Here is a 16,260-nt window from a genome sequence, read left to right on the forward strand (position 1 = left end):
GGAACAAAAACAAATTATGCATGAACTCAAACAAATTTGGGGACAGAAGCAAGTTTTGTTGATCTTTGAACGTAGGTTCCACTGTTTTGTCTATGTCCTTGGTCTACCTGATTATTTTCTTTTCACAACACCCAACCGTTGACAGATATTGTGAATCCCTGAGAGTTGATTGTAAAAATAACAAATAGGGTAAATTTACTAATTCATTACTATTAGCTAGTTACTGGTCTTATCCTTACTTTTAACTAATATAGCAGTAACCTTATCAGTCACTACGCCAGGGAGGGGTGAAATAGTATGTTCCATTGATATTATGAATTTTAGTGTTAGCCAAGATATCCAAATAGATATTTTTAAATTTTCTAGTATCTTGTTGGATACAATTGAAGTACAGATAATAAATTATCAAATATCCAGATGCAAGTTACTTGCAATTTTAACATCCATAGTAAATTTGGTTGGACAATTATATTTCGAAGCACTGAAGATGGCAATAGAACAATTACAATACAAATATAGAATAATTTTTTATTTTTATTTTGTTTCCTCATCTGTTTCCTGTGTTAGGGTTAAGTGGTTATGACCTACGGACACACATTGAGTCACACAAAAATATTTCTCTGCTATGTACAGTACTTCTCTACTGTTCAACTGTGGAAGATGCATGCACCTAGCTTAAGTTTATGAATTCAGACATGCACTTTAAGTTTCAGATCTATATTCCATGTGTTTGTTGTGACTTGTTACAAGTAGAACAAATATATTTTTCACCTCTTACCTGCATCATTACCCCTATTTTACCAGTGGACCCTTCCACTTAGCAAATCTGCACTTGCGTCAAGGGCCCTGCATACGCAGATTTTTTTTTTTGTGTGGGGGGAGGGGCTGGAATTGTAAAGGTGGATAGTACATTGCTTCATTGTAGGGGGACAGGAGACAATAAAATATTTCGTATATTTGGAGCTTTTCAATATTAAAATTGTACTCAAGGATAAAAATAGTAATTTTCAAAGGGAGGTTGTTGCATTTACACCTTTCAATTTTTTATAGTAACAGATTTTCATTTGAAAATTTTGATTCTCTCAATTTTGAGACTAGGCTGTAGCCCCATCAGCTCCCCCTGCATATGCAAGTGGTAATGATCAACTCAGGTAAACATGGTAAAATCAAATATGTCTAGGTCTTGCTTTTTAGAAATAATCAGTTCACAGTGCTTCATGTCTGTATGCCAACATTTATATCTTTGGTGACATACATACAATTTTGTGCATATGATATTTGATAACTTTGGTAATTGTTTTTCATCTGCATTTAAGATAATCTATTTGATATACTTACCAAAGATATCCTTACCCCACCCACTTGCAAAGCATCGGCTATGATCAAAGATTTCACCCTCTTGCGGTAGGCATACTACATCCACGTTCTCCGCAATGTCCACAGGTTTTTGCAACAGTAGAAGAGCAACGTCATTGTAAAGAGCACCAGCATAGTATTTCTCGTGAACAATTACTTTCCCCACTTCCCTATCCTGGTGCGGGAACAGTTCATTCTTGGTTTGTGTGTCCCATTCTCCAGCTCGCACCTTCAAGAGCTCTGGATTTTTGCTGAAAGGAAAACAAATTCATATTTACTTAGTTTGTTTAGCAATGCACATTTGACACTTGGGCCTAACCCCTTCCCTGCTGGGACCTTCATGGGAAGTGCATCCAAAAAGAAATCATCTATACATAGATGCAACCGCAAATTCGCTTCATAGCAAATAATCAGGGTGGCTAATCACCGGGATTTCCTTGAATTCCAGAAATTATACGTGAATTTTTTGGCTCCGGGAGAATTATGTGTGAATTCTGCTTGAATTTTTTCGTAGACGTGGAAAATTGCAACTTTTATTAATACAAATCCAATGGACTTTATACATAGCCTATTTATAAATGCCCTGACGCAAGTATTTCACAGTTTAGCTTCAATTTTTATGAAGGAAGGAATAGAAAGCTGCGTGGTAAATAAAACTGAATTCTCTCAATCTGTTTACTTTGTTAGTGCCCTTTGCAAAACAATTTGACAGATGAAAGTTTATTGAGATATCTTGAATTTTAATAGGTAAATTTGACTTTGAAATTCTTGTATAACTAACAATATTTTGTAGATTAGTATATCCCGTAACATTAGTTACTTTTTTGTAGATGTATTTCGAGGGAGTATGTGAAATGGCAAATGTAAACTCTACACCTTAAATTAAAAACTTTTATATATGGATAAAAGGAAGGTGGGCCAAAAGGGCTAAATTAAAATTCTTCGATTGGGACCTGGCAACTCTGCAGGGCCCCAACTTCCGGTTCGATCTCTTTCTTCTTACTCTGAAGATGCTACGATATAGTTAGTGAAAATTCAAATCTTTTCCACTGTGTGGTGAATGTTTCCTTTCTCTTTCTTTGATTTATTTATATATATATTCCGTTTAATGGAATTGAATCAGAATTTTTGGATACATAGTAATCACAAAGACCCTTTATATTATTAATATTATGTGTGTGTGTGGGGGGGGGAGGCAGGGGGTGGTTAGAGGCGGTAATACGCAAGGTTGAAACAGTGACAACATCTTGTAGCCTTGAAAACTGGGAATTATACTTGAGGTTTATAATGGTCCTAGAGTGGCCACCCTGATAATCCAAAATTAATAACTATAAAAAGTTTTTTCCGGAAAATGAACCTAAGGTAAACAATCTATGTATAGACTTCGCCGCAAATAAACATTCCATGCTAGGTAAGGTCAAAGGCATGGTTTCCCCTGCATACAGCATGATACCATGAAGGCACATTTAGGTTATTTGGGAGTAGGACACCCGCAACATATTCTCTATCTCAGCAAAATTGGAGGTGATGTTATCAGCACCATGCCCCGGCTGCCTTTACCCTCCAGGTTTCCCCCCAGGTATCCATTTATTTGAGGTTTGGTGAGGCCCAGAGCCACTTTATGCGTGGACAAGGCTGGTAAAATTCCGACCTTAGGACACCCACCACAAGAATCAAACCTCTGTCTCCCGAATGGCAGTCAGACACCTTACCAACTAGACTAACAGCAATGTTTAGTTTCCGTATTGGAAAATAAATATTTTTCAGGAACTGACAAAGCATCAACAATGTGTTGTTTCATTCCCAATAGCTAGAGGCATGCAAGTTTAGTTTTTGACGAAAACACTAAATATGAAATAACATGCTGTAATGTTAATTTTTCATGTTTCTGAAAGGTGTGAGGTGCATTTTACTACCCTGTTTTGTCACGAAATAATGCGAAATGAACTGCAAAATGCGAAATATACTCTTAAACACGAAATTTACAGTTTTCATACCGACGCGACACTTTCTGAAGTCTGAAGTATCCTGTGAGTTATGCAATTCACAGAAATTTGATTAATTCTGCTGTAAATATTTCACAAGCAAAAATGGTCCCCTTTATACAGGAATAAACTTAATACTCTGGTAACTTCATAAATGTGCTATTAGAAGGGATAAGTTTATTTTGTGTAATAAGTGCACTTTTTAAATCAAATTTAGGATTATATTCACAATTTTAAAACCAAAATGTCATTTCATATAGCATTTTTGATGTGATTATTCACCGCTATAACACAGATATTTCATTTTTTCTTTACCGCTTTTGAACCCGAAATAGACTGTTTTTGTACCGAAATTTTGCTTCTTTATTTACCAAAAATATGTGCCTCTACCAATAGCCCACATAGACTACTAAACCTACAAAAAATTGGTGTCTATAAAAATGACTTGCCACAATATGAGAACCAATAACTTTGAAATATTGTGTATATATACACGCTCTGCAAAAAAAGGCTCATTTTTAGAGAGTCTATATGTAATACCGCCGCAGTTAATGGGTTAAACTGCTTTGTTGGATTCAATTGTAAACACGAAATATATGTCTATAGGAAATTTTCTTTAGGATGCAAAGTGCACAGAATTGTCAGTATTGACAATAACTATTACAAAACATTAAAATAGAATCAGCTGCTCTTCTTTACTGTGAACCCCCGTTTAAACATCTTTTGTTGTTGCAACAACATAGCCACCATTAAGGTTGTGCAATGCATGCCACTACACAGGAGCTTGCTTTGGGGGGCTCTAGCTTCTGGAATATTTCTAGGAAACTAAAATTTTAACCAGGATTCTCAAGACTAAAAAGAACAACATAAGTAAAAAGATGATTTCTAAAAAATTTACTACCTTTAAACACCATTTAACAATGCTTGACTTTGAGTGAAAGGTTTTATCTCAGGGTTTCATCCTGTTGGTTTCTCTCCTAGCATGTGTAGTGCTAAGTGCTAATATCCAGTAGTGTACTAATATCATGTTATCTGGCAGGAAAAATAGTGTCAGTGGCAACAATAAATCCGTAGTGTACGGCTGCATACAAACATTATAAAATGAGAGAGGGATGTGTGTGTGTGTGTGTGTGTAAAATGTGTAATAATTTAACTCAAATGCAATGTTGCTTGAGTGTAGAATTATAAAAAGAAATGAAGTTATCAATATTTCCACTTTTCAAAATATAAAGGCTTCCCAGATATTATTTGCACAGGGTCTCGCATTCCCTAAAAGCAGCCCTCCAATATTTGAGTGTATATTTGGGAAGTTCACACCCTGATTAAGCACAGGAGTTTAATGGGAACTAATTTGAAAATCCTGAAAACAATGAACATGACTCAAATTTGATATGCATGATTTGAATCAAGAAAATTGTATCAAACAATATTTGTTTTGTAATTGTGAAAAATAGTCTGACTTGTTTAATGATGTACTGAACCAAACAAACATTACCAACAGACATCCACAGATCTAACCTGTTGACGTGCTGTTCAGTTTGCAGAATAAAGTATTTGATATTTGGTTAAGCCACAGCACTAACTTTTTATCTCCATTTATACACGACCCATTTGTAATAACTATTGTAGTTTGAAGTAGCAAAATAACTTACAAATCATGCGACAAAGATTAAAGGTAGAAGTTGTAATGACAGCAATTTTTGTTTTGACCACTAAGTCTGATGAAACTTCAACAACTACACAGTAATCATGGAATTGCGTATTTAATTTTTGTTCAAGTGTTTGAGAGAAATCGATTGATTCAGTAGAGACCTTGGAAATAGCATGTACTCAGAGTAGTGAGTATTATTTGCTCAATACTACTTTGACATAGCCATCTGGTGGCCAAGCATGTTGAGTAGCCAACTCATGATTTTGCTTCTGAAGGTTCTGGTTCTGTCCTGAATTTATCTCTGTCCCTTCATCATTTTCATTAAATCATTCACCTCTCATTATTATGATTAGCCTGAAAGGCAGAAAAGTGACGTACCGAGAGCTCTAACAAAGTCAGTCAATGTGGCACCCACTCGGAAAATGTGTAGGTTGTATAACGAAATTGCAAAATCATATGATAAGATGGACATCTTCCAAAGTTTATGAAAGTTCAAAAGGGAAATTGAAACACTTTCAAAACAAGATTTGACATTATTTAGCAGTTCAGTAATTTTCTATGTACATACTTGGTTTATTCAGGCGATAGAATTAATACTAAGGACCAGTTATTATTTTTATACCTTATCATTTATATGTGATGCGTGGCTACTATGTTTTTCCTTGGTTGTTTTGTTTTTCTCTGATACTATTCTTGTCATATCCTGAGTAAGATTTAACCTCACTTCTCAGGTTGCTACTTTCAATTCCTTTTTCATATTACTTTAAGACATATCATATTATTCTACCTTAACGATTCTATTGATTGCGTATTTTGTGTAACAAACAATGTGATAACACAAGACACTGTAAATGGGCTTTTGCCTGTAGTCATGTTTTTAAATAAATAAAACAAGAAAAATTACTTGAACAGAAATCTTTTGGCTTCATGGATTTTGATGAGGAAATTATGTGCATTAAAGTTTTATTCTGTTACAAATTATTCTTTGAGAGATTGATGTGAAAGGAGAAAATACTTGAAGGAAACATGCATAATCTTGGCAACAGAATTAGTCTGACAGTTCATTAACATAATTAGGATTCATTTAGCTAGAAGTTACTTACCCAACAACACAGTGAGCAGCGGTGAGCACCACCTGCGGGTGAATGAGGGCTCCACCACACTGGTAAACATTCAGTACTGGTCCGTTGTTGACAGCCTCAGCTCTCAACACAGCCACCATCCAAGGAAATTCACCAAATTGAGCCTCGTTATTTTCGTCTCCGGTTATTCTGAATCCCACTCCTTCAGGGTTTCTAACTCCACAGCCTAAGCGAACTGGCGGTGCAGGTGTGATTTTTTCTGTGAGGGGTTTCTGGCAGCACACGTCCAGGTAGCTCTCACAAGGTCCTTCACGGATTCTGGAGAAAGAAAAAAAAGTTTGTCACACACTGAATTCCGTATGCAAAATTCTGAATGTTATTTATTAAGCTATTAGGAACTTTTGAGTGGCATGAATGTAGCCTGAATGAACACTAATTCTCATTGTCAGATGAAGATTTGAAGAAAAATCCACATAAAATAAACTTATCCTTTGTAAGAATCAGTGTAGATAAGAATCATTATTTTTATTTAAAAAATCATGCCTTAAAATTGCCTGCTTAGTTTTTGGCACCATGCACACAGATATATATTTTTATAGAAAGGCTTTTTCTAGTAAACGACCCTGTAAGATATATGAACAGTTTGATTAAAGCAAATAAATATACGTAAATATACATTTTTCTGTTTTTGTAGAGTTTGTTAATGAAACTAATAATAATTTCAGTAACTTTTCTTCCAGTGAAAATAAAACATTCTGGATGTACTCTATAATTGTAACTTAAAATATTATCTTAAAATTTTTTACAGTTAAATGATATTAACACTATTTATGGTTCGACATGAATAGTATTTTGCATATTTTTCTACACAAAATGTTTGCTATTTTTGCCCATAAAATTATTGAATTTTAAATCAAAGAAATCCTGTGTTTACATTTCCTTTCGTATGAGCTTCACACCACCAGTACATATATTTTATTTTATTTACTTTCCTATCTTGGAACCTAAAAATCACCATTAAATGATTACGAGAGTAATGTACTTTCACCGAAAGTGTTTCTGATATCTACAAAGTCCTTATGTACATTATTTTATAAATTTTTTATTACCCAATTTAAATCAACCCACCCTGGTGAGAATAATTATCTACTTTCACTTTGTCTCATCGCTATCGTATATTCTCTTTGAATTTGGCCATAATTAGTGGTTGAAGTGAAGTTTGGAACATGGGAGGATGCTATCCTTCCAGTCAAGACAGTTTGCATGAAGTGTACTCCTAGCTAAGTATCGATGTAAGCATCCTCACCTGCTTAATTGCCCATGAACCATAGAAGGACCCCCCAACCACCCTCTTTTTAGCTAGAAATTTCCAATTTGAGCACTCACCATAATAATGTACGGCATACAGTACCATTCAGAATTTTGGAAATATACATCCCTATGCAGTCTGATATTCACTGCATGAAAAATACTGGGATATAATTATTTATTATATTGAAGCTTTTCTTTGCTATAATGGTGCATTTGTGATGATAATTCACTGATGTCAGTTGTTATGGACTTGCCTACATGTAAAACTATAACTTCGTAGAATAGTTGAAGTAGACAAGTTTTATAACAATTAAATTAAAGGGCTGTGTAGAATGGTGAGAGATTTGGAAAATATTTGATTCATTTAGTATGAAAAATATACCAATAGTAATTGATTAGGTCATGTCTGTGTGGACTGCAAAACTAGTAGCTGTAAGAGGACCGAGAGGAGAAATGAAATTAGGCAAGAGGCTTGTTGGTCGATCTTGTTTGTGTAGGGGAAAGGAAACTTCTCGTCATCAGATTTGTAACAGTAGTGTGGCATTGTAATTGTAGGTGAAGAAACAGGTGGTGGTTCTGTGAAAAGGAGGAGTCTTCCCCCACATTTTTTATTTTTAATTCTCAATGCAAGCTGCTGCAGGCAGGAAACTGGCACCACAAGTTTAATAGAGTGGCTCAAACTTGGGTTAAGTTGAAAATGCATATATTATTAAATACTAGGGATGGGCTGATGTGAAATTTTGACTGATACTGATAAAGTACAGATATAAAATTTACCAATGTGTGTACCGGTGAATATATGATCCAATACAAAATTCCAAATGGTCCTTGAAGAAGAACTTGAATGGTTCCTTTACCTCCTTAATAAATGTGTTTTGAGGTGACTGCAGTGCAAAAGTAGTTATATATTTAGACATTTACTTTTTTAAAAGAAAAGTAGTGCAAGGAATTTTCCACAAAATTTATAACAAAATGGCAGAATTTTGCACTATATTATGATATATTTATACATATATCGAATTGCTAATTTTACCGATAAGCTGATACACCGATCAGGCTACGATGCCTATATTGGCAATAGAATGTACCAATTAATCTGTCCCACTCCCATTAAATACTTGCTATAAATTAGGGATGTGACGAAGCTGAAAATTTACCGATGCCGATGTACTCACCGATAATTTTTGGAACCGATGCCGATGCCGATGTACTCACCGATAATTTTTGGAACCGATGCCGATATTTAACCGATTCCGATATATAAGGTTATTAAACAGAAATGGGATGTTATTTTCAGCATGACAAAAAATAACTTTGCTATGTACATTTCTATTGCATGTCATATGTACGTATGTATATACATATATATTCTCAAGAGATGCGAATGTACATTTGCATCTACAAAATGTTATGTGAACCTTTAAGAACAACATGGATTCTCAAGAGATTAAACATTAGTACACAAGCAGTTCTTTGAAATGCAAAATGAATTCCTGTTCTGCCAGCTTCAACTTCAGAAACACAAGATTTGGAAGCTCTTCATGAAGTAACCTACTTCTTCTCTTATCTCAAATCTGTTCAGCAACACTGAACACTCAATCACTGAATACTGATGCAGCAGGACTTGCTTCAGGTTTGAATATTCATTTTTGAATTTCCAATACAACAGCAGATCCTGGTTCAGCAATGTACTGTTTTATTTCCGATTTATAGTTAGGTTGATCCTCTGAATGAGTTTGCAATAATTTTATTACAAAAACTCTACAATAATGACGAATCATAACCAAATTTTCAATAAATCTTACAAAACTAGAATCTAAAACTTATTAGAAGGTAAAAACTCTAGTATAATCTGTACCGGTTTAAATATCGGATTTTTGCCGATTCCGATACCGATGCCAATGTGTCAATTTCGGCCGATTTTCATACATCTGTAATCGGCTTCGGCACATCCCTACTATAAATCTAGCACAAATCTGTTGTTTTACAATTTGAGACACCATGTGTGGCATTTGACAAAAATTTGAAGTAACAAACATGTGATTTCATGCATTGTAAATCATTTGTATTATGATTTGCATGATACAAGATTGAATTTTTCTTTTATTTTTAATGATCATGTAATGTGTGGCATAATTTCTGTTTTCTCATGTGATGTAATGCACTTCTACTTTACTAATTATATTCTTTCACAACAATTAAGTCAATGATCTTTAGTGTTCTACAAATGTTCACCATGAATGAAATGAACTGCTAATGATCACTTACCGAATGTCAATAAGTCCTACTCCGTCCGTTATGATTGTACCATTTTGGCAAAGATAATAAGGAACACATTCACAATCTAAAGGATCGTTTCCACCGGGTTGTCCTGGTGGAGGCTGCGGCTGGAGCTCAGGGGGTGGTAGCTGCTTGCCTTGATCTGGTTGTGAGAATACATCTTTAATGAGGCTGTCTAAGTCTCTGCCTCCTGCTTGCCTCTCGTGTCGTTGTCCTCTTGGGTTAAGAAAGCTAGACCTTGCGAGCCCAATTATACAGGCACACACCACCAGTAGAAAGGTATTCATGTTTCTGAAAATATAGATATAAATGCACTTATGAAGTGTGACGTTAGCTACAGAATAGGAAATTTAGAATATACCGACAGACGTAGCCAGGTTGGTACAGTCTTATTCTCAAGTATTGCTCTGCAGATTGTCCAAGAGTATTTTCATTACAAAGTGCTATGACGCCAGGGGTCCCGGGTTCGAATCCCGACCTGGATGTTTGTGAGTGTCCATTCATCAATCTCATCATATCATCACTCATCCCCATATTCGCAAATTAGCTAAAAGTGGTACAAAAGTGAAGTAAATTTAAGCAAATCAATCAATCTAAGTGTTTTTAAGAAATTGATTTTTATGCATTCTTGTACAGAGCTTGTCGGCAGCTTTTCTGGCATTTTGTTTAAATAACTAGAATAAACATGTTAATGGACGATTTGCTTATTAATACATATGCACTGTACAAGGACAGGACCATATATGCTTGTCTATAGCTAAAGGAGCTCCCATGTAGTAAAATGGTTAGCATTCTTGCCTTAGTTGCAACATGCCCAGTGGGACCACCAAAATTTTGTTGTTGACCCAGCACCAGCACCATGAAGGCAGTTGGGAAGACATTGCATAGATATAGGGAACTTGGTCTAGAAACAAAAACACAGCAGCAGCGGGAACTGATGCCCAGACCGAGCATGACATTATGGAAAGCCACTAGTTAGTAGTGTGTCTCAATTTTTCTTCATGCGAATTTCAGAGGTGCGGAAAAAATATAGGATTTGTGTTTGTCTCGAGCACTGGTGTCTTCCATAGTCATATAAAACAGCTAACTAACTCTAACACAACAGCATTTTAAGGGCCCAGGTTTGTCAAACAGCTTTTCATTGGGTGATGCATAGTCAGCTCATTTGAGTTCCAGCACGTTGGTTTTTTTGGGTTTGGCCCTCTACGTCCTCTTTTCAAGTAACTCCCCCAATTGTCCTCGTGATGCTGGGTGAAAACTGAAATTTTGGAGCTCCCACCGGGAATGAACCTGGGATTACTCTCTCTAACCACACTGCTATGCAGTAGCTCCACATGAAACAGAGTGAGGATTAATAACACTGGGGAACAAAAAAAAGATTTTATTTTGCGGCATAAAGTTTAATAACAGTTCCAGCACACAAAACAGCTGTTATTGCCAATTGTATGATTGGTTCAGTTGAATTGACTCCAGTTATAAAAATAAACACACCATGGAAAATGTAGGAGGTAAAATTACTCTACGCTTTTCTCGGTAATATCAAAATTTGATAATGGGTTGAAATTCCCATAATAAACTTATTTATTTATTTGTAAATTGTTGCTAGGCAACTTATGAAGCATTGCTAGGCAATATATCGGACACTCAACAAACCTTAAGGAAGAATACCAAAACATAAAAATGGTTTTAGAAAAAAATTGAATATGCTGAACATAAGTGGCTCGTGTGTGTGGATTTGAAGATGGTGATTTTTTTACTAGGACAGCAAAGTGGGTACACAAAGTATCCCTGTTTCCTATGTTTGTGGGATAGTCGTGCTAGAGAAAAGCATTGGACGATAAAAGTTTGGCCCCCAAGGGAAAATATTAGTGGGAAAAGCTAATATCATTCATGAACCGCTGATAGATAGGGACAAAATCACCCTTCCGCCACTGCATATTAAACTTGGGTTGATAAAACAGTTTGTCAAGGCCTTAGATACAAGTGGTGATTGTTTCAAATATATATGCCACACTTTTCCAGGACTAAGTATTGAAAAATTGAAGGCAGGAATCTTTGACGGACCACCACAAATTCGTACACTTATAAATTATGCCAATTTTACAACTTACATGTCTTACATCGAATCTGAGGCCTGACTGAGCTTTGTGTCCGTCGTCAAAAACTTTTTAGGGAATCACAGAGCAGAAAAGTACCCCGATATAGTTGGAAATATGTTGAAATATTTTGAGAAATTGGAAGCTAATATGAGTGTGAAGATACATTTTCTACATAGCCACATTGACAGATTCCCTGAGAACGTTGGTGATTTTAGTGAAGAACGGGGAGAAAGGTTCCATCAGGATATAAGGAAGGATAATGGAAGAAAGATACCAGGGATGGTGGGATCGCCACGTGATGGCCGACTACTGTTGGAGCTTACAGAGGGATTGTCCTAAAAAGCAATACAGCAGGAAATCGTATAGAAAACGTTTCACATAGTTTGTTACTTCATTGTGTACATATTTTCTTAATTATTTTGATCATAGGCCTATATACATTTATTTTTATAATAATGATTGTAATCACAAAAATAAATATTAAATTGTTGTTGGAAGTTCATTTATATGTATGTCTTATGTTTCCGCCATTTTGGTTTAGTTGCATTTATTTCATAAATTAGAGCCAATTCAGGAAATATATTATTATATCATTATTCAGCAGCATGAAATTGCCCTAAATTAGCTCTCAAACACTGTGCCGCAATTTCACTGTTCCCCAGTGTAATCAATTAATTTAAATCTTTATTTTTTGCATATTGTTACTCTTTAAGTGGTTTTTAGTCATGCAGTGATATTTCATCTTGGTTCTTCAGAACTCTTTCACAGTACCAAGACACACACCACACATGACCTTACATGGCTAGTTAAGATGTATTTTGTATATTGCAATAAAGTGATTTCTACATCCATTTTTGATGGTGGTAGAAATGTCCCAAGTATAGGGCGAATCCCAGTTATCTTTTGTGAATTATAACTGTCATTTTCTCACTGCAATTCAAAAGTTATCAATTTTAGAGCAGTCATGAGCATGTTTCTTTCCATTTTATATATTTATATATAAATTAGTTAAGAAATGAATTATGTTTCTGCTGATTCAGTTACTGTCTCTTTCACTATGTATATTCTGCTAATACAGTATTAACATAAATCGGTAAGACTTCCACTTTTAATGAGAGTAGGTCTTAATAAAAGAGTATAGTTATTCGAAATGCAAAATTCACATTGAGCATCAGTGCAACTTTTTTACTAACTAGAAATAATATACAAGTGGCTCTATATGATGCAAAATAAATATTCATGGTGGTGTTGTAATTTTCAATCAAATACCCAGTGCACCTCTCGTACACACACACACACACTCCTGGAGTCCATATCCCGGCACTACCTATGGTTACAAGAGTTGACAAAAGCTCACCCCCCCCCCCCCCCACTGCCACCATCAACTGGATGCATTCTCAAAAAGTAATAACTACCACATCATTGTTACTCAACTGAGCATTTGCTATACCTGACAGCATTGAGATTCACATACAGTCACATAGATATTGGTATTGTCTTGCACTCCACTTCAAATATGCGAGGGACGTGCTAAGGAATAGGTTCTGCCTTTTTTATCCTCATGCCAATGATCTCTCAGCCCCAGTCAGTTGAAATGCTGTTAGCCAGACTTAAAACAGCAAAGATAATAGCCAAATTGTCCACTAATTCCATCCTCTTTATTCTACATCCTGAATTGTTTTAAGGAATGGAATTCTGTTGATGGGAAGCAGATATTGTCCGCTTCTTATTGATTTTATTTCAGTTCCATCACGTTGTGGAAACAGACAATGAAATTGATGGACGTTTCGATTGCTGTTACTTTTGTCTTGAAACTATAGTGAAATATGAGATTATAAAATCAGATCACAATCTATCGAGAGACAATAACGCATTCCACGCAAAAGTAGTTCTATGATCGAGCCAATCGCACTTTCTGTGAGCACGGTGAGTAAATAAGTATCATGGAAGTGCATGTTCTTCAAAAAATACAGGATCGCTAGCCAGCGTTCAAATAATGTTGAGGGACACATCGAAGTCAAAAGAGCGAGCCTGTAGTATTCTACCGCGGGAATCAACCAATGGCCAAACGTGACTTTCCTTCAACTTCCCCGCATTTCTCAGAAGCTCGTATATTTGTTTAAATCGTCTTCGTTCTTACAGAGAAGATATAATAGTGTTATTGCTCTTGCAATTAATAGTTCACATGTATATCCTTCCAGGTTAATTGGTAGAACAGCCATCGGTAATTTAGCAATCCTTTCCATTCCTGCTTCGAAGTCTGCACATAGGCAATAAACGCCGAATCGGCCTTACTTGGCGGAGGTTTTCCCCGTTCCCACGAGGTAGGCGCTGTAATTGCCTTTTGAGGTCAAGGGCGGGTGCGCTAGCCATTGTTAGGCTGCCTTTTCCAATTGTTTGTCCTCCTTTGCGGATCTCTGTATCTTTAGCGTTCCAGCAGAAATGACAAATAAGTTTCGTTCTTAGTTTTATTTCTATTTACAGTTTTGAAATATGTAAGCGAATTGAGCAGACTTAAATTTTTTGTGCCCTTCTCCACCCCCCCCCCCCACACACACACCAAAACATCGCCAATATCAGTATATTTGATTTCAGTTTCAAGTCCACTTTTATGCACAGATAGGCTAATTGGGACTGAACGTACAGTGGCGGATCCAGAAGTTACAGTTGGGAGGGGCGAATCACCTCACCGAGAATCAATTCTAACCTACCCTTGGCACCGTTTTATATAGACATCATTCCTCACATTGCCATGGTAACTGAATAATAAAACGAGATTAAAGTGAATATGCACCTATTCTCTCAAGGGGTCTCGCGTTCAATCTCCTTTTTCAGGGCATATTGAACAGTGATTCGGTTCCAAATTTAAACTCTAGGCCCAATTACGACAAACCTATCTTGAGCATAAAGTAAACTTTTAATCAGGCTTTTTTTAAAAAAAGTTCTCGATCCCGTTAAACTTGATGATGAAAGACAGAATTTTAGTCTTCAAAAGTATTAGGCACATTATAAAATAACCGAAAACTTGGGAGTTGGGATGGGGCGATCGCCCCTGTCGGCCCCCACCGTGGATCCGAATCACTACGTTCCTCCAACTGGCATCGAACTTGGAACCCCTTGATTACAAGGCGACGGCGTTGCCACTACGTGCTAAATTTAATTTTTTTCTCCTTTAAAGTACCACACTGTATATAACAGTATAACATTAACAGTTGATTTTAAAAAAAGTTTAATGACTCATTTCTTGCCTCCTGTACCGAGATCCCCATCACAAGCCTCGATGGGCAAGTCCACTACGATTATCTGCTAAGGCAGTAGACGCGTTAGAGACAAACAACCTTTTCGGGTTCGAATCTCGGCATGGATGTTCTTGGTGCGTGTCCCTCGTTCAACTTCTTCATATCACCACTCATCCTAGTCTTCGCGATTAGCCAAAAGTGGCCGAAAAGTGAAGTAAAACAAATTAGTCAGCCATCAACCTTTCTTTAATGTTTGTAAGACTGCTTAGGGGGAGGAGATCGAAGAGACTGCCACTTCAGGGGTTGGACAGCTGAAAATGTTCTCCCCCCCCCCGCCCCCCAAAGTTGGCGCCGATGTTTGTGATGCTATGTAGGAGAAAAGGTAGTGGTAAAGTCATCGCCTTATGAGGGGTATAGTTTCGGTTCTCATCAGAACGCCACTTTACTTCAAAGAAAGTTCCGAAAGATAAGTTTCCCCTCTGACAACCATATGTCAAGTCCAAGTGGAGCCCAGTAAATCCTCCCTTCACACGCTTCCCACCAATAGCGTCCATCCAAGAACTGACGGTACTTATCAAGCTCACCTGGAGTAAATGATATGTTGCCAATTCAGTTTCTTTGGAGATTTCATAACGTGACGTTGTGGTTATGTATGCTAGGTTGTGTTACTGTGTTGTGCTTTTTTTGTCTTCACAATGTGGAGATCTTGGGAGTATAATGTCGCAGTGAATGAATGGATGTCTAAACAATGCAGGTAAAAGTGACAGCAGCGCTTCTCAGGAAAAAAACAAAAACAGGCGCTGTCTCGAGAACAGATACGCGTCCGATCGACTTCCTCTTGAGCTGTGTCAAACATGCCAAACTGGCGTTCCAAAGAAGACTTAAGCTATACCTGGTTGAGGCACATGGTGATTCGGATCCCACTTTAAACTGGAGGTCCAGCCCCAATTAGCCCATCTGTACACAAAATGAACTAAAAGATAAAGACTACGAAATGATTCGTGTCCAGAAGTTTGAAGGGAAGTTAACAGTGTAACTGAGAAAGCCATCATATTCATGAAAGATGATCATTTTAAAATTGTTACAATACCTCAAATCGGAAATATCAGACCTGTCTTGTGAAAGTTGAAAGAAAAGTAACATTATTGGATGAGGCAAATGGTTAAAGTCCGGAATCAAATAACTGGCATAGTGTTTCATGATGCAGATGACGTGTTAAGACAATTGTTATTTCAATGCCGGCTATGAACTTCCGGT

The 16,260-nt window shown here is 36.6% G+C and overlaps 2 protein-coding genes across 4 annotated transcripts in view; one reads left to right on the forward strand and one right to left on the reverse strand.

Annotated features, from left to right (window-relative positions):
- Window positions 1-16,260, forward strand: part of LOC146004418 (ectonucleoside triphosphate diphosphohydrolase 1-like) — a 143,284-nt gene that overhangs the window by 33,779 nt on the left and 93,245 nt on the right. The gene's annotated exons all lie outside the window — the stretch shown is intronic.
- The window catches only part of LOC146004422 (ovochymase-1-like), a 51,324-nt gene that overhangs the window by 2,065 nt on the left and 32,999 nt on the right, over window positions 1-16,260 (reverse strand). Inside the window, exons 8-10 of the mRNA XM_083143277.1 lie at window positions 9,654-9,956; window positions 6,096-6,392; window positions 1,339-1,607 (exon numbers count right to left, since the gene is read on the reverse strand). Coding sequence (XP_082999403.1) covers window positions 1,339-1,607; window positions 6,096-6,392; window positions 9,654-9,956 — 869 coding nt within the window. The remainder of the gene's footprint in view (window positions 1-1,338; window positions 1,608-6,095; window positions 6,393-9,653; window positions 9,957-16,260) is intronic.

This window comes from Lepisma saccharinum, chromosome 21 (assembly GCF_977018435.1).
Source record: "Lepisma saccharinum chromosome 21, izLepSacc3.1, whole genome shotgun sequence".
Lineage (NCBI taxonomy): Eukaryota > Metazoa > Arthropoda > Insecta > Zygentoma > Lepismatidae > Lepisma > Lepisma saccharinum.